Here is an 18,833-nt window from a genome sequence, read left to right as displayed (position 1 = left end):
TGTGGGGCTCCATCCCAGGACCCTGGTATTATGACATGAGCCGAAGGCAGAGGCTTTAACCCACTGAGCCATCCAGGTGCCCCTAATTAATTAATTTTAAAGTAGGCTCCATGCCCAGTGTGGAGCCCAACGTGGGTTTGAACTTACAACCCTGTGATAAAAACCTGAGATCAAGAGTTGGACCTTTCACCAGAGCCCTCCAGGTTATATTTAAGTAATCTCTGCACCCAGCGGGGCTCGAATTCACAACCCGGAGATCAAGAGTCACATGCTCCATGGGCTGAGCCAGCTGGCTGCCCCAGCATGGAATCCTTTTTAAAGCAAATCTCTTGGAATCTACAGATGAGAAGGGAAGGAGGTGATGCCCTGGGGAAAAAGAGATCCAGCATGTCCATTTCAACCACTACTGCTTGAGCACCCACGTGGAAGGCTCTGCAGATGCTGACGGGAGACAGAGGCGCAGAGAGAACTAATGAACATGAACCCTCCTGCCCTTATGCACAACAACTAAAATGAACTGCAATATAGTGTGATCAGAGTATTATGGAAAAAGCTGGTGGGAGGAAATAGTTGAGCCATCCTTTATAGGATAAGCAGGAGTTGAATGGGGGGATGGGATGAAAACCGGAAACACTCCAAATATCCCCTAAAGTCAAGAATAGATGAACTAATTGTGGTTCAGCCATATGATGAAATACTAAGCAATAAAAAGGAATAAAATGGTGATATACACAATGAACCTGGATGAACCTCAAATGCATTATGAAAAGTAAAAGAAGCCAGGCCAAAGGTTATGGTATCCCACTTATATGTCATTCTGGAAAAAAACACAACTGTAGGACAGAATGCCTGTCAGTGGTTGCTAGGGGCTGTAGGTGAGGGAAAAGGTTGACTGCAGAGGGCTTGGCAGAATGTGTGTGCATGATGGATTGTTCATGTCTTCTAGACATGATGCTTACACAACTACATGCATCTGTCACAACCTGTAGAACAGTACACTAAAAAGGGTGGATTTTACTATTGTCTATATTATACCTTAATTAAGAATAGTGGGGGGAAATGAGTGGGACAGATGTGGTCATCTTGGGGATTCAAATCCACAAATATGTGGAAAATGGAAAGTGTATGAAGGTGTGGTGGATGGATGAAACTAAAATGTTCTGGCTATCTTAGGAAAACATTGAACAACAAAAGTAAGTATTTTGTAGACCATGGAGGATATGTGAAGGTTTCTGAATAATGGAATGGCAAGGTAAGATATGCATTTTTTAAAAAGATTTTATTTATTTATTTGACAGACAGAGATCACAAGTAGGCAGAGAGGGAGGAAGGGAAGCAGGCTCCCTGTTGAGCACAGAACCTGATGCGGGGCTTGATCCCAGAACCCTGGAACCATGACCTGAGCTGAAGACTGAGGCTTTAACCCACTGAGCCACACAGGCACCCCTGCATTTTTTTTTTTTTTTTTAAGTAAGCTCTAAGCCTAATGTGGAGCTTGAACTCACAAACCCAAGATCAAGAGTCACATGCCCCACCAACTGAGCCAGGCAGGTGCCCTGAGATCTGTATTTTTTAAACCTAGCCCTGACAGCAGAGGGAGGGTACATCTGTGAAGGAGGAATGCCGATGGGGAGACCAGTAGGAGTCTCCTGCAATATAGGAGGTTCTGCCTAGGACAGAGGTGACACAGAAGAGGAAGAATTGAGACAAGATATTTTAGGGCAGAACAAAGAAGATTATTTGAACAACTGAATATGGGGGGACTGAAAAGGGAGCAGAATTTAAAGACAACACTGAAGGTTCTAACTTGGCTGACTTAATGTACAATGATGCCAACTTACAGGAGAAAAGGAAAATTGGGGAGGAATAGGCTTTGGATGAGGATAAAACAGAAAGTAGGAGGTTCAGACGCGTTTTGCTTGAAATGCCTGTGGTAGATTGTATCACTAGTGCCAAATATTCCCGTGCCCCTCCCTGGGGGAGGATTATACATCCCCACCCAATTAACTCAGGAGTGGCCATGTAACTTGCTTTGGCTGATAGAGTGTGGCTTGCATGTATAACTTCTGGGTCGGCGCTTTAAGAGCCAACATATGGGGGCTCCTGGGTGGCTCAGTTGGTTGAGTGACTGCCTCCGGCTCAGGTCATGATCCTGGAGACCCAGGACCGAATCCCACATCAGGCTACTTGCTCGGCGGGGCTTACCTCTCTCCTCTCCTCTCATGCTCTCTCCCTCTCATTCTCCCTCCCTCTCTCTCAAATAAATAAATAAAATCTTAAAAAAAAAAAAAAAGAGCCAACATAGGAATTGTGCAGATCTTTCTTTCCCTCTGCTGCAATGACTGGTGATGTTCCAGATAGATTTTTCTCTGTCCGCCTAGGTTCCAAAAGGAGGACATCAGGGTCACAGCTGCAGCAGAGCCACAATGAGTGTGTAATATGAGCAAGAAATGCATCTCTGTAAGCCCCTAAGACTTTTTTTGTTTGTTTCCACAGCATGGCCTAGCTGATCTTGCTGATACAATTCCTATAGAGCATCTGGGTAAATATGTCTGGTAGACAGTTGGAGGTGCAGATCAGGAACTGCACAGAAATGTTTGCAGCTGGGAATACAAATTTAGGAATCTATAAGCAGATCAGTGAACACAGAAAAGTGGGTGAGACTAAAGAGAGCTAAAATTCAGAAAAGAAGAGGGAGAAAAATGTATGAAATGCCTGGAAACATCAGTATTTAATAGCCAGAGAAGGAAGAGACGTCAAAGAAAGTCTGATTATAGAAGAGGGTAGTGAATCTGGAAAGTTGTATTGCTCAGGCAAAGAAGTCAGCGGAAGAACCTGACAAGGTAGCACTAGATTCGAAATGAGCAAGTCACCGAGCAAACAGCTTCAGTAGAATCACTGAAACTGAAGTCACGCTACAGAGAATGGATGTCTGATGTGAGAAGGTACAGGTGGAAAGTCAAGTCATTTTTCTTCTAAAAGCAGGGTCATGAAAGAAAACCAAGAAGGTGGCAGGTAGACTGAGGGAGAAACAGAGTAAAAGGAAGCTTACTGGGGGGGATCTAGGAGGAATTGAGGAACTTTAGAGGGTGAGGTGAAGGAACTGGAGTTTTGAAAACCAAGGGTCATTAATGAAGTGTCCTTTGGGAACAAAAGCATAGGTGGAGAGATTAGGCTCTGAGATGTGAGAGGAAGGAGCGGAGAAAACACATTTCAGTACATTTGAAAGTAGAGGAGAGAGGGGTGCCCAGATGGCTCAGCTGGTTAAGTGTCCAACTCCCATTTTCAGCTCTGGTCATGATTTCAGAGTCATGATCTCAGGGTTCTGAGATCAAGCCCTGTATGTTAAGCCCCATGCTCAGCAAGGGAGTCTGCTTCTCTCTCCCTCTCTCTCTGCCCTTCCCTGAGCTCGCACTCTCTCCCATTAGAATGGATAAATAAATCTTTAAAAAAAGAAAAAAGTAGAAGAGATGAAGCTGAGAAAACTCATGCCTTCGAGATGTTGTTTTCTGGGGAAATAGAGGGTTGTTCTATTGCTGGCAAGGTAAAGCGTTGCTAATAAAGGCATCACAGATTAGGGCTGGTGAGTTGAGGAGTGAAGGTTTGGAATACATGCTACGGGGAATTGGATAAATGGGAGAAATGGCAGCGTCAAAGGCTGGCTGAGATTTGCTATCATGAATCTGCAGTGCCATTCATCATTAAACAAATGACTTTCTTACTCAGCAGTCTCCACTGGCCTAAGAGTCAAAGCAAAGGAAATGGGTAAGTGGACCAAACCAGAGTTGGAGACTGGCTAGAGGCATGATAAGACAAGTGGAGATGTTGGTAAGTGTCAAGGGAGCAGGGTAGACCAAGGACCAGGATTATCAATCTCTGGAAGGTTAGGAGTGACATGGTAGAGGACAAAATGATGAGACAGCCTGGGTTTTAGGAAGATAATCCAGCTCCTAGAGCTACACACAGACAGCAATTTGATGGAAGGATGGAGAGGTGATAATCCAGTTAGGGAGGGGATGGCAGAGTATTCTGTGACCAGAGCTCAGGCAAGAGTTTGGAGAATTTGTGTCCATGGAGGCCTACAAAGTACTACTGAGTTAGGGTTTGGGTAATTCAGAAGACAATAGTTGGAATCTGAGCTGACTGGTGGAACTGGAACCCTAGGAGAGAAACCTTAGTTTTTCAGTGCTGTTGAAAACAAAAAGCATTAGATTAGAGACAAAACCTAAGGGCATACTAGAAAATAATGGGAGTGACCCACAAGATTATAAGAGTAAGCAACAGAAAGAACTGGTCTCTCTGCGGGTGAATCAGGGAGGGCCTGGAAAAGATGAAACAACGTCACAGAAGATATCACAGAAGCAAAGTCACTCAATATTATGTACCTATAACTTAGCTAGTTTATTCATGAATAACACATTATAAACCAATTATGCAAAATGGCTCTTCGCAAATGCTGGGAATTATACCCCAAATTAATATTCATTTATTAATTTAATCCTGTGAGATGGGAATTGTTCTTACTACATTTTACAGATGAGAACACTATGGCTTAGAGAAGTTAACTTGCCCACGGTTAGTAAGTATGACATTATAACCATTCAAAATGTGTACCCAAGACTCCTGCACTGATATAGGCACCTTTACAAAATCATTTAGAAGAGAAATTCTTCTTTATACCCTAGAACCATGCCTTAGGCACAGGTAGTAAGAAGTAGCAAATGATAATAAAGTCCAAATACATAAGCCATCCCTTCGGGGTTCGCCTATATCACCACAGTGTATCTTGGCATGTTTTTGACTCCCCCTTAAAAACTCCAGAAGCCAGCACTTCTGTCACACAAGCGAAATATTCAGTCTTGAAACCTGTATCATTCAGAAGTGATCATCAATGCTCAACTGGAGATAGTATATTAATTAAATTATTATTACAGTTGTTTTTAGGGGAAAAAATTATATGTATGCCCATTTGAAAATATATTCACTTGCATCAGATAATGAGGCTTCTACCATAGTTTCTTACCCTTTCTGTTTTATCTGCACAGAAAAGTCGTGTGTGATGTCTCTTCTGCACTACAATGTAGGTTATTCCTGGCCGGTAATCTTCTTCCAAGCTAATACATGCCTTACGAATTGCTATTAGCTCTGGCCAGGCGACCTAGGAGATAGAAACAGAATGACATTTAATTGAGAACTTACCTTGCAGCTCTCAGATCTGGTTCACCTGGAGTGTTAGATGGGAGGAAGCTCTATCAGACACCTAGAACCCCCAAAGGAAACCATGGGTAATCAGAGTACCTGTTTCATTTGTCCCTCTGATACCCCTCCACGGTAGTAGATGATCCGAGTGGGTTTGAAGCGTGTAGATTTGTAGAACTGGATCAGCAGCTCTCGAACCATGTTAGTGAGGTCCTGAATTACCTCCTGACTGTAGAGGAGCTCCTGGGAGATCTCCTGGCGGGAGGTCTGCACCCGAACGGTGGCACAGTACCGGCTGGGGTGGCCATCCATACTGCCAACGACAGCAGCAATGGAAGGCTTCTTCCCATCCCCCGCCGGGGGGTGTGTAACATCTGCTCCCAGGAAGATGACAGGCTGCTGGAACACCGAGGGCCTGCTCAGATTGAAGGAGACATTGACACTCAGACATACAGATGAAAATCTGTACTTTGAAGCTCAACAGATAGATTCAGATATAGTTTTCCAAGACAGAATAAAGACTTGAACATATTGGGTGAGAACTCTAAGACCCATTGAGTGTCCGTGCCTCTTTGGCAATGAATCTGAATTGATTCAAGAAGTCAGCATGGTTGGGACACCTGGGTGGCTCAGTCGGTTAAGCGTCTGACTCTTAGTTTCAGCTTAGGGTCCTGGAATCGAGCCCTGTTTTGGGCTCTGCACTCAGTGATGAGTCTGCTGGAGATTCTCTTTCCCTCTGCCTCTGCTCCTCCCCCTGCTCTCTTTCTCTCTCTCTAAAAGAAGTAAATAAAATATTAAAAAAGAAATCAACATGGTTCTTCTGTAATAGTAGGAAGGGAAGACTAAAAGAGGACCTGAGCCAAATTTAATAAAATCCCTACGTGTGAAGGAAGACTTTCCCAGAATGAACTCTATTTGGATCCCAGGATTCTTATAACGGATATAGAATTGCAGAATTTACATGGAACTGGGACAAAACCCCTTATGCACTTTAAGATATGAGACTCAGAGAAGAGACTCGTGTCTATCTACTTCCCTATTCTATTTTTATTCTATTTTTATCTAGTATTCATCACTTATACCTCATATTTTACTTAATTATTTTTTAAAAGGCTCTATTTTTAAGTAATCTCTACACCCAATGTGGGGCTCAAACTCACAACCCCAAGATCAAGAGTCACACACTCTACTGTCTGAGCCAGCCAGGCACCTCACTTAATTTAAATTGTATTATTTTACACCCACACACACCCACCCACACACACAAGTGTAAGCTCCACTAGGGCAGGAATTTTGTTTTGTTTTGTCTTATTCCCTGCAGTATCCCTAGTACCTGGAACACTGCCTCACTCACAGCTGGCACTCAATAAACACTTGTTGAAAGAATGAACTCATTTATTTGGCACTGATTTTTCTAAGGAATCAAGGGGAAATATCATGCATGCTTCTCTGGCAAATTCTTAAAGGTGGGATTTGGAACTGAATATTGATTCTTAAAGTATAATATAGGAGACACCCCAAATCTGAAAAACTCCTGTAATAGAATAGATATCTCCATGAGGGCAGCAGCTGTCTTAGATTTCTTTGTACATATCATCATGCAACATGATGGTGCAGAAAGTACAACAGCAAACACCTCTATAACACACATATGCACAACATAGTAACAGCTTACATGTACCAGCCACTGCGCTAAATGCTTTACCTATATTAACTCCTTTAGTCCTCACAATAATCCCATGAGGTACAATTATTATCTCAATTTTCCAGAATTAAAATATGACACAGAAGCGATTAAGGAGCTTGCCCAAGCTCACATATCTAGGAAACAGTAAAGCTGGAATCCAAACCTAGGTTGTCAGACACTGAGGTGTGTGCTCTAAATGGTTATGTTGTCTCAAATATTTGGGGTAAAATTAAATGATTTCAGATTTTAGACTAATTTCCCATATGGCCTGCACACCCCATCCATCACTGATGTAGAGGCATGATTAGGATGTTGTTACCTATAAATTTTATTCAAGGGAAAATTAAGAATTGGAATATAATTGTACAAGAAGAGCAAGGTGCTCAATTTCATATTCTTGTCAAGTACAGTCACACTAATACCACAGCTCTAAACTGAACTTTTCAAATCACTTTCACATACAGAATTTCACAGGAAAACATTTTAGAGTTAGCAAGTCAGGTATTATCTCAATAGTTAGGGAAAATACAAATTAATGAAAAAATGGATAATCCAATCCAAGAAACAGGTAAAGAACTGAACAAACCCATCATAAAAGAGGATATCCAAATAGCCAATAAACATACGAAATTGTGTTCCACATGATTCATCATCAGGGGAATGCAAATTAAAACCATGATGAGATACTATTACCCCAAACAAAATGGCTAAAGTTAAAAGGACTGATACTACCAAGTGTTGGTGAGAATACGGAGCAACTAGAAATCTCCACGGAAATGCAAACTGGTACAACCACTCTGGAAAACTATTTAACAGTACCTATCATGCTAAATCTGTGTACTTTCTATAACTTAGTAATTCTACTCTTGGATATATACTCAGGAAAAAGAGAATTTACATCCACCAAAAAGGTAGAAAAATTGTATAATGAATGTACAATAATATCCATCAATGGTAGAATAGATTCAAATTCTGTGGTAGGGGTGCCTGGGTGGCTCAGTCATTAAACATCTGCTTTTGGCTCAGGTCATGATCCCAGGGTCCTGGGATTGAGCCCCACATCAGGATCCTTGCTCAATGGGAAGCCTGCTTCTCCCTCTCCCACTCCCCCTGCTTGTGTTCCCTCTCTTGCTGCATCTCTCCCTGTCAAATAAATAAAAAAATATTTTTAAAAAACCATAAAATAAATAAAATAAAATTCTGTGGTATATTCATATTATGAAATAATATACAACAATGAAAATGAGTAAATTACTACTTAATACAGTAACATGAATGAATTCCAGACACATATGGATAAATAAAAGGTAGACATTATATATTATATACTGCATGGTGTCATTTATATGAAGTTCAAAAAGAGGCAAAACTAATCTATGGTGATAGTGGTTACCTTTGGGGGTTACCTATTGGGAGAGGTCACAAGGAAGCCTGACAGGGTATTGTGCTAGATCTTCACCTGAGTAGTTGTTACATGAGTGTATACATATCTAAGAAAAAGGTATTGAGATGCATGTTTAAGATATGTGTGCTTAGTGTAAATTACATTACATTTGATCTTAATAAAAACATGGGGAAAAAAAGTAGAAAAAACAGAGTTCAGAATCTTACCTTTGATGAGGTACAAGCACATTGTTAATTCCTCCGAGCTTTGCATTTATCTTCAGGCAAAGGTTGGAAAGGGTCTGCGGTGAGGTCTTCACTACATTTTTTACCTGGACACACTGTGTGGCCATACCCAGGAGGGTATCTCCAACACGTTTCACCTCCGCTACAAGGATAAATTCATTAATTAATTTTAAAATGTTTAGATATTCTCCTAATTACTAAGAGTAGAGACAAAAATCCGCACACAAACATTCACACAGCGCGCTGTGCTAGATGTGGTCATTTCATCAGCTAAACCCCTATGGCAATTTTTCCTTTTCTTCCCTCCTTCAGGCATTGAAGTTAGCCCAGTTCCTTTACTCCTGGATGCTGCTTGCCACCACCCCTGACTCAGTCCTTTAAGGTTACTTTTTCCACAGGACGGGTCTGGCAAAGGACTCCATCTCCCAGCTCCTCCCTCTCAGTATACAGGCCAGCTCTTTAACTTTAAATATTTTTCTTCCACCCTCCCCCTCTTTTTCCTCTAAACACCAGAGATAAGCAAACAGTAACAAAAGAAACAACTACAGAGGGCGTTGAAGACATTTTATAAAGTTCAAACAGCTGGTCTGGGGTTCCTAAATCCTTTATTTAGAGATAGATAAAAGAACTTTGTATCACTCTTGTTTATAAGAGACACAAACTGAACAGCTTCTCTTTGGGAAGTGGTGGACTCCCTCACTCTTCCCCATTCCGGTATTTCCAAGTATGTCACCAAACATTCCAGTTCTTCCTGCTTTGAGGACTATGGTAGAATCTCACTATATGCCCCACGCTCATTCCCGCTGAATTTCCTGGCCCCCATTCTCAATTCCCACAGGAAGGTTGGGAAAAGCCATGTCGCTGGTTGTGGTCAAGAAGCTGCAAACGTTGGGTGCCTCGGTGGCTCAGTGGGTTAAGCCTCTGCCTTCAGCTCAGGTCATGACCTCAGAGTCCTAAGATAGAGTCCCGCATCATGCACTCTCCTCAGAGGGGAACCTGCTTCTCTCTCTCTCTCTCTCGTTGCCTGCCTCTCTGCCTACTTGTGATCTCTGTCAAATAAATAAATAAAATCTTTTAAAAAATAAATAAATAAAATAAAATAAATGTAAAAAAAAAAAAAAAAAAGAAAGAAAAAGAAGAAGCTGCAAATGTTAAGAACCTTCCAGAGCTCTCTTTCCTCTCTGCCATGGGGCCAGCAACTTTCCAAATAGCAACTACTCTGCCAGCCTGGGTCCCGGAGTGAAAATGATATGATGGCATAGAACAGAGGCCACAGTCCACCTCAACGGACACATAGCAGAAGCAAAAAAAATCAGCCTTTGATGCTCTGAGCCACTTAGAGTCTGGGGTTATTTGTGATGACAGCTTAACCCAGCATATCCTGACCTACTCATTCAAATCATCCCTCATTCAAAATTAAAGGGGTCCATACCATACACTGGTGTCTTCCCGGGCAAGATAACCACAATTAGCTGTAGGCCCACATAGGTCATTTTCAGGTGTTTGAACATGGGCTCCACACTGTCTGCACCTTGTGCGTACTTGCAGAAACATGGCTGACCCTGGATGGGCATTCCCGCATCCTTAGAGATTTTACGGAGTTGGTCAGTGAAACTCCTGTTAAAATAGAACCAGTGGCACAGTGCTTTCATTTCAGAGTACATTCCCAGAATTTATTTTCCACTAAGATACTTCTTTCAGTTCTGTACATTCTTAGCCAAAATTAAAAATAAACAAATAAACAAAGAAAAAAAACCTTTAAATGGTTGCCAAAGATGGGCTGGCAATTGTATCATGGCAATCACAATGCACAAGAATCTGTATTATTAAGCTATCAGATCATTGTTTTGAATTTTTAAATAATTCTGCTTCAACTGGGCCCCAGGAACTAGGAAGAGCATGTCTGTCCAAAGATAAATATATATATATATATATATATATATATTTTTTTTTTTTTTTTTTTTTTTTTTTAAGCATTCAAGCCAGTAATTCTGAACCAAAGAAAACCAAAGTCAAAATTTCAGGTAATGTGTATTTTGGTTAAGCCTGGCACAAGAAAGGTTGGGTAACCTTGTGTTCCACTGAGAACATGGGAACACAAATCGGTATATTTAGGATTACATGCAAACTTGTATCATATTTGATTTAATAACAATATCAAAATAAATCACCACTTTAAAAAAAAAACAAAATTCATTGTGAAGTTTTAAATTCTGGATATGAGAAGTGACTTTAATCTACATATAAAGTTTTCAGAATAATTTCTTTTGTGCATTTGCCAGTATTTTGTAAGACTCCTTTCTTCCATCCAGTTCCCTTTTCCTGCCCTGATTTTTCCACCCTTCTCACTAACTTCCTTTCTATAGATAGCTGCATCTGTAAGACATGAACCAATGATCTCAGTCAGTGTGACCCTGCAGAAAACAAGCTCACTAGTAAATTATAATGATTAAAAATGGACGAGTTTTTATCTCAGCTGAAAAGATACAATTAATACCAAAGGAAGCTCCACTAAGAACAGTTTGCCAACTATCTCTGCTTCGGCCTTGTTAGTCACAGACTTTCTGCTCTAACCGTAAGGAAGCTGAGTCAGATTCTTAATGTCATTCCCAAGTTTGCCATTTACTATAATACAAGGTCTTTTTCCTGCAGCCAGATGGCGTCTCTACAGGAGTTAGGGGTTTAGTGGCAGTGTGCACAGCACATTCACGTCAAGATGGTATTTTCATATCTGGGAGGGATATTACTAAGCTGAAAATATGAAGATACTCACTTTAGTAAATCTTCCCTACATTGTTTCTGAGGCGCAAAACAAGCAACTGCCCAAACTTTAATTTCAATGCCAGCATAAAACTGCTTTCCTCGCATGTCCCAGACACCCTGGTTGGGTGTGGCTACCGTTTTATTCTTTAAAAAAAAAAAAAAAAGAAAAGAAAAGAAACAAAAGAAAAGAGAAAAGACATTACAATCTAAGGCCATGTTAATGTTGATGAGGGGATAAACAAAACTCTATTTGGTATTAGCCAAAAGACAAAAAGCAGTAAGGAGCAAAACTATGGGTAAATTCGGTGTGGTGTAGCAGAGAAATCCTGGATTATTCTCTTGTTGACTGGTTGTTGGAAGGAGCTTGCTGAATGAAATAAAACGCTTACCCGGCCTCCATATTGCAGCATTGGTGCTGGAAGTACCCTGCCTGTGAGCTCTGTCATTTCATTGTGGACAACAATACCAAATTCTTTAAGGTATGGATCCGGTCCACCCACCATGCTGTTACTCTTCACCTAAAGAACAGGAAAGCCTGCGTATATAAAAACCAAAGAGTAACTGTGTCCCACCAGGAGTTTTCTATTGTCTTGTTTTCTCATCTGAAAGCTAGTGTATCGTGAAGACTACACCTTACTGACCAGTCTACTGATTTCTTCCTGTCTGTCAGGAGCCGATCTTGCTGTAGCTTTGATCATTGTAGAAGTCTGATTGTCTGTGAGCTTCTTTATACATCGCTGTCCTGCCACGATATTACAAACCTATAGAGAGGCAAAGAGAAATTCGTTTGTGTAATAGGTTTTTATAAAGTAAGCCTTTGCTAAACTGTATCTTACCTCTTCGATTCCCCAAAACATGAAAATGCTATTACCTAGTGAAGCTATCTGCCTAAAATATTTTATTTATTTTTTTAAAGATTCATTTATTCATTTGAGAGAGAGAGAGAGAGAGAGAGAGCAAGAACATGCAAAGGGAGGGGGAGGGGCAGAGGAGGAGGGAGAGAAGGAGACTCCCTGTTGAGTCAGGAGCCCAATGCAGGGCTGGATCCCACAAACCTAAGATCATGACCTGATCTGAAACCAAGAGTCAGACACTCAATGGGCTGAGCCACCCAGGTGTCCCTGCTCAAAATATTTAAAAAATTTATACTAAATTCTACTTCTAGTTTAGAACATGATTTTTTTTTAACTCATTCAAGAGATTGGCAGATTCGGGAAAAGAAAATTCAGTTTAGCTTACCTCAAGTGGCAAATATGTATGTTTTTGTTCTTGTCCCACTTGGAGACAGGGAAGATGGGGGTATTTCAGCTGCAGACTATACTTCTGCTTAAAGTACTGAGCTACTGTACATTCCATAGCTTGCCCATTTTCTAGCTGTAAAGGAAAACTATGGGAGAGAATATCTCTTTAGAAATGTCTTCAAGTTCTTTTTTTCTTAAACAAACAAACAAACAAAAGCCTAACATTTTCTACTTTGATCAGTCACTTAAAAAACAAAGGTCAATCTTTATTTGACCAGTTTCACTTAAGTCATTTAGTATTTAATGAGAAAAGTGACTCTTGGAATTTTCCATGTTTGTTGAAGCTAGGATGAGGAAAAATAGTAAATTAAAGCTTAAAAAGAAGTTAAAAAAGAAGAAGCTGCAGAACTGGAAAATACAAACTCACTAGAGGTCAGTTAATACCTACAGATACATATATAATCTCTAGCTGGCTTCCTACAAATTATTTAAAATCAAATAAGGACTTGGGATCATCCACATAGGAGTTTTATTTGCTTAAGAGAGCTTTTTATAAAATGAGTGTAACAGTTATTGGGGCCACATTTCCAGATCCCCAAACCAGGACAAATATATGTGGATTTAGAGGCAACAAGACCAAACACATGAAACTCAGACTGTGCCAGGATATTTGCTATAAACTGGAGAACATGATTTAAGAGATTCTCTTTCTTTAGCTCTTTCAGGGGGCAAATTATCTTAAATACTTGGTACAGTAATAACTTTAATACTTGGTACAGTAATACTTAAATACTTGGTACAGTAATAACTTTATCTGGCTTTAACTGTTACAGCCCCACAAAATAACAATGTAGCAAGGATTATCTACGTGGTATTTAAAACTACCTGCTTTCAATTTTCATGCGAAGATTATCTAAATCTATAAGTATAATTATTTTTACAGAGCTATGTAAAGTAATTAAAGAAAAAGATGAAGTTCTTGAAACAAAAGCTACACTTCTCAATAGGGATTTCATAAGGCTTCAGTAATGTTTTTCCTCCTAGAGAATGAAGTCAATAGTATAATATGAAGAATACATGGAATATCACTTTATAACTCTTAAGAAATTCACATCAGGTGCCTATTCAAATCATCATACTGATGAATTTATTCAAATCATATCCAGAGTTTACCCAAAAACTTCTACTATCTAGAACAAAGCCTTCCTGGTGATTTTGACATACACTAAAGTTTAAAAATCGAGAAAGGTGGAACTAAAACAAAGACTAGAATATAAACAAATAAACAAAAGGCTTCTGACTAATCAAAACAATGTAAAGTTTATATACGTTAAGTTCATGTTCTTTACTCGGAGGAGCCAATATTTATTTATGTGAGACATCAGTTTAAAGATCTTGATTATAAGAACAGAACTTACATCTATGGTAAATAAAAGCATTTTCATGTATATTTTCTCATTTTGCATAGTTCACAGTGGATTAGAAGTCAGGTGATTAAAAAATAAGACTGGAAAATGGAAATGAGTAGCTGCTAGAGGCATGCCATACGTACTGGCAGCTGGAAGAGGCTACAAAAAGAGAAAAATCCAAACAAAACACAAAGCAGTATCTTCTCATGACAGCCTTATATGACTTACAGGACTTAACAGATCCTTTGAGACATGCGTTGAGAATATAACAGTATAATAAATGATGACTCTGCATTGTTATATAAAAGTTGATCTGTGTTTGGCACCCTTTGTTTAAGAGGGGAAATGAATCAAAGACAAGAAGTATGTTTTTTAAAATGTCTCCATCAAAAATATTTAAAACATTTTTTAAAGGTGGTGGTTAAAAGTGATGATCTCAGTGATTTTGAAACTTGCAATAAGGGATACCATTTTCTCAAATCACAGCAGCTTCTTCTGTTACCAAAAATGTAATAGTATCATTTTAGGTGTGGTGAACATACGTTTGATGACTGGCTGGCCGTCTAGTCACATTACAAACTCGATATTTTCGTTTCATCTGTCCACAGTGGGTCACCTCAACTTTAAGACCTGAAGTTCAAAAAAAAAAAAGGTCAAAACAAAACATCAGGTATTAATTAAAATCACAGTGACAAAAACAGGTTCAAATGTCTTCAGAAAGGCACCACATTGTACAGGGCAAAAGTTGCAGAGGTAAGAGGACAATTTCATCATGTATAGGCAAAAAGTCTCAGCTAAGAAGAAAAACTTAGAACCCAGATGATTTAAAATGTGCAACCTACATAAATTTATTAATTTGTTCAATAAATAACTCCTAAATACCAACAATTCTAGTAATTATTATGGGGTCTAGAGAAAGCCCTCAGGAAGCTTATATTGTAGTGAGAGAAGATAGCTAATAACAAAAAGAACAGAAATTCCAGAGGAGAATAAACTTGTGTTCTTTTATTAAAATGCAAGTTTGAAAAATAATAATATACACAAATAAAATAAAATGCGTTTTTAAGTGGGTAAAGGGTAAGAATGCTTGATGTATGCCAGCTCCTGGATGTGAAGCTTTATACATCTAATTGCATTTAATTCTCACAACAAATATAAAGATACACATTATTTTCTTTACCTTAGAGATGAATAAATTAAGACTCATGGCAGTTAAGTAACTAGCCCAAGGACAGAACTGGCTGGGATGGAAACCCATCTGCGTCTGACTCCAAGACCCTGCTCCTTGCACCACACTGAGCCACCTTGCTGAGACTCCTGTAATGCAAATACCTACCTCTGATTTCTTTGGTAAACTTGACACGCTGGGAATCTGTTAGCGGTTTGGTCTGTTCATTGATGTTCTGAATGTCTAAAACTTCACACATGAACTCGATGATAGGCTGAGCCCGGTAGAAAGCAGTTGCTGACACTAACAAACAGAGAGGACAGATACTTAGCTTCAGTTCAGAGAAAGGGAAAGCACCAAAACAAACTGGCCAAAAGAGTGAAAAAAGAATTCTATCATACCGTCAATATTGAGCATCATATTCCACATAGCAGGTCTCACAGACTGATGAAAGCCAAACCAAACCTCTCTGCCCCCTCCCAGAGGGTGGTAGTAACCTTCAGGAGGTGAGAAAAAAGAACGACCCACCGGAGTGTACCTGAAGAAATGAGTTTGCATGTTTCACCAACAAAAACTCGAAAGGTCTTTTATTTCACTCTCAACTTTATTTTTTTTTATTTTTTTAAAGATTTTAATTAATTATTTGACAGAGATCACAAGTAGGCAGAGAGGCAGGCAGAGAGAGAGGGAGAACCAGGCTCCCCGCTGAGCAGAGAGCCCGATGCGGGGCTTGATCCCAGGACCCTGAGATCATGACCTGAGCCTAAGGCAGAGGCTTTACCCACTGAGCCACCCAGGTGCCCTTACTCTCAACTTTATAAACAAACTCGGAACCAAGTTTGAACTGACTTATGCAGAAACTTTTCAATGGCTCCAATGCAACCTTACCAAAAAAATGTGACATTTGTGGGAATGAACTCGAACTAAGGTACTAACCTCATTGAGGGAAGGTGTCTTGTGATAACATCAAGTGCTTGTACTGAGTCATCTGGGACTTCATTCAAGTGCCCAGCCAAAGCTTCTAAAAGCAACTGAAGGCTCACAACTGATACCCACTGAACAGACACTTTAAAGGTTTGGTCTTTACCCTCACCTGGAAGGGTCACTTCCATATCAACCTAAGGGAAAAAAAAAATCATAGCTACATATATTTATAGAGTTTGAAAGAAAGATCACAGGAATATTCAATATAGTATATTCATAAGGATATTTACTTTAAGACTTTCTGTAATTGTAAAACATTGGAAACAACCGAAGTGTCCATCAAGAAGGGAATAATATCATATTAACTATTACGCAATAGTTTGAAACTAAGGTGAATGTTGTAATGTGGATGAACTTTGAAAACATTATGCTAAGTGAAATAAGCCAGATGCAAAGGGACAAATATTGGATGATTCCACTTATATGAAGTACTTAGAACTGTCAAATTCATAGGGACAGAAAGACGGAGGGACAGAAGGAGAGGGAGAGAGAGAATCTTAACAAGGCTCCGCGCACAGTACAGAGTCCAACACAGGGCTTGATCTCACAACCCTGAGATCATGACCTGAGCTGAAATCAAGAGTCGGATGCTTAACCGACCAAGCCACCCAGGTGCCCCAAGACCTAAGGTAGAAGAGTGGATATCAGGAACTGGGGGAAGGGACAGGAGAACTTAATGCATAGTGGGTATGTACTTTCAGTTTGGGATGGTAAAAGAAGTTTTGGAGATCGATAGTGGCAATGATGACACAACAACATGAATATACTAAATGCCGCTGAATGGTACACTTAACAATGGTTAAATTAGTAAATTCTATGTTATGCATACTTTACCACAATAAAAAAGAATTTGAATTAAATAAATAATGAGATATTTAAATGTACAGAAATGGAAAGATCTCCCAAACATATTATTAAGTGAAAAAGCAAATCCTAGAATGATATGCAAACAAACAATACACATAACCATATGCATAAATAGCTAATGCATATAAAAATATCTGAAAGGATACATACTGAACTATTAGAGTTGTTTCCTCGAAAAAGGAAAATGGGGTTAGGGGATACAGGCAGGCAGGGAGACAGGAAATCACAATATTTCTTGATGTCTAAGTAAGTTTATAATGAGTATATGTTTACATATTGCTTTTCAAATTTAAAAACTAAACTTGTAAAAGAAAAAGTTATTGTGGTATTGTGAATATTTTCCTAAGTGGGTTTTAGATAATTTTCTATAATCTATAAAACTCCATTATTCAGATTCACATAGCAAATACATTAGCAATGTGAAACACCTGGAATATATGTAATCAACCTAATCTAATCTAACTCAAATAATCATGCTCAACCTAAATTCTAATACTAATCTCATCTTCAATTATTGATTAACTAAGGGGTAAGAGAATATGGACATAGTAACACATCTATCATCACTATGTGAAACAACTCTAAGAATTAAGTTGTTATTAGAAAGGGAGACTTTTTTTTTTAAGATTTTGTTTATTTATTTGACAGACTGAGATCACAAGTAGGCAGAGAGGCAGGCAGAGAGAGGGGGAAGCAGACTCCCTGCTGAGCAGAGAGCCCGATGTGGAGCTCGATCCCAGGACCCTGAAATCATGACCCAAGTCGAAGGCTGAGGCTTTAACTCACTGAGCCACCCAGGCACCCCTGGAAAGGGAGACACTTTTGTCCTATGTAAATGACCTAAGTCTAGAATGCATTTCTGGCCCTTAACACTTACCCTATCCCGTCCAATTGGCAGTGGATGTGCTGTGTACATGTTTCTTTTGCCATCATAGCCAGGTTGCCGGTCACCAAATATCTGCATCTTGAAGTGCCGCACCATTGTATCTACTACCTCTCTTAACAGTAATGGAGAGAGTGACAGTTAGCTTTGAGAAATGGCAAGGAGTAAGAAAACTATCTCCATACCTTAATCACCTAAACTGAGTTCAAAATTACTCGGAAAAAGTAAGAGTTATAGTTATAATTGTCTTCAGTAATTAAAAAAAGTAGTTAGCAACGGTCAAGTAAAGAAAGGTAGCAACAGGTGAACAAAAGCAGCTATGAGATGAAAAGAGAATCAGGGACTAAAAAGAGAGCCTAACTTTTATGGCACCCTCTCAAACTCTTGCCTTTCATAATCTTCTCCCATGACAAATATAGCCTTACGAGAATAACCTATCTTAGGTATCTGAGTTTGGCATGAATATTCATAATTAAATCATGATAAATTTGTTAGCAAATAAACATCCTTATTCAAGTATCATGGTTTCAGAAAATAGAGTAGGCAGAAATCAAGAAATGTGAGGGCCAATAAATTCCAGATGTATCATACTCAAAGTGATGTCAATCCCTTTGCCTCATGCTGGTAATTTATTATCCTTCAAACTGTCTTGTTTTATCCCAAAGTGCTCCTGGAGCAGTGTAGAGAAGGAAATGTAAAATATCGTCATTCCATAAAGATTACCAATGTAGTTTCTTTCTAGAATGAACGCCCTTCCCTCAATCAAGCATGCAAAGCTTTACCTAAGTGTTCTTGTATACATACCAGACCATACCGTGTGCAGGCTCTGAAGTAAAGGCAGCTGCCGAGCAACTAGAGTATATGGTTTAAGATGAACAGATCTGAGTCTGTGAGATTGTGGAATGCTAGAATTAATGAAAACTGTATCTTACCAATGTTTGGTGAGTGCTACATGCAGAAACTATATCTTAAAAGCCAGAATATATCATAACTACCTAAGGCA

The 18,833-nt window shown here is 39.4% G+C and overlaps 1 protein-coding gene across 3 annotated transcripts in view; it reads right to left on the bottom strand.

Moving 5' to 3' along the window:
• Positions 1 to 18,833, bottom strand: part of LOC101680004 (argonaute RISC component 4) — a 39,305-nt gene that overhangs the window by 8,151 nt on the left and 12,321 nt on the right. For all 3 annotated transcript variants that reach the window (XM_045064187.1, XM_045064189.1, XM_045064188.1), the window contains exons 3-15: positions 17,825 to 17,945; positions 16,033 to 16,214; positions 15,498 to 15,634; positions 15,265 to 15,399; positions 14,471 to 14,558; positions 12,518 to 12,665; positions 11,920 to 12,039; positions 11,668 to 11,796; positions 11,289 to 11,422; positions 9,948 to 10,132; positions 8,498 to 8,657; positions 5,299 to 5,614; positions 5,024 to 5,158 (exon numbers count right to left, since the gene is read on the bottom strand). In XM_045064187.1, the coding sequence (XP_044920122.1) occupies positions 5,024 to 5,158; positions 5,299 to 5,614; positions 8,498 to 8,657; positions 9,948 to 10,132; positions 11,289 to 11,422; positions 11,668 to 11,796; positions 11,920 to 12,039; positions 12,518 to 12,665; positions 14,471 to 14,558; positions 15,265 to 15,399; positions 15,498 to 15,634; positions 16,033 to 16,214; positions 17,825 to 17,945 (1,990 nt within the window). The remainder of the gene's footprint in view (positions 1 to 5,023; positions 5,159 to 5,298; positions 5,615 to 8,497; positions 8,658 to 9,947; positions 10,133 to 11,288; positions 11,423 to 11,667; positions 11,797 to 11,919; positions 12,040 to 12,517; positions 12,666 to 14,470; positions 14,559 to 15,264; positions 15,400 to 15,497; positions 15,635 to 16,032; positions 16,215 to 17,824; positions 17,946 to 18,833) is intronic.

Source organism: Mustela putorius, unplaced genomic scaffold (genome assembly GCF_011764305.1).
Source record: "Mustela putorius furo isolate JIRA1106 unplaced genomic scaffold, ASM1176430v1.1 tig00003853_pilon_pilon_pilon, whole genome shotgun sequence".
Lineage (NCBI taxonomy): Eukaryota > Metazoa > Chordata > Mammalia > Carnivora > Mustelidae > Mustela > Mustela putorius.
Note: the sequence above shows the minus strand (reverse complement) of the source record. Positions and strands in the feature narration are given on the sequence as shown.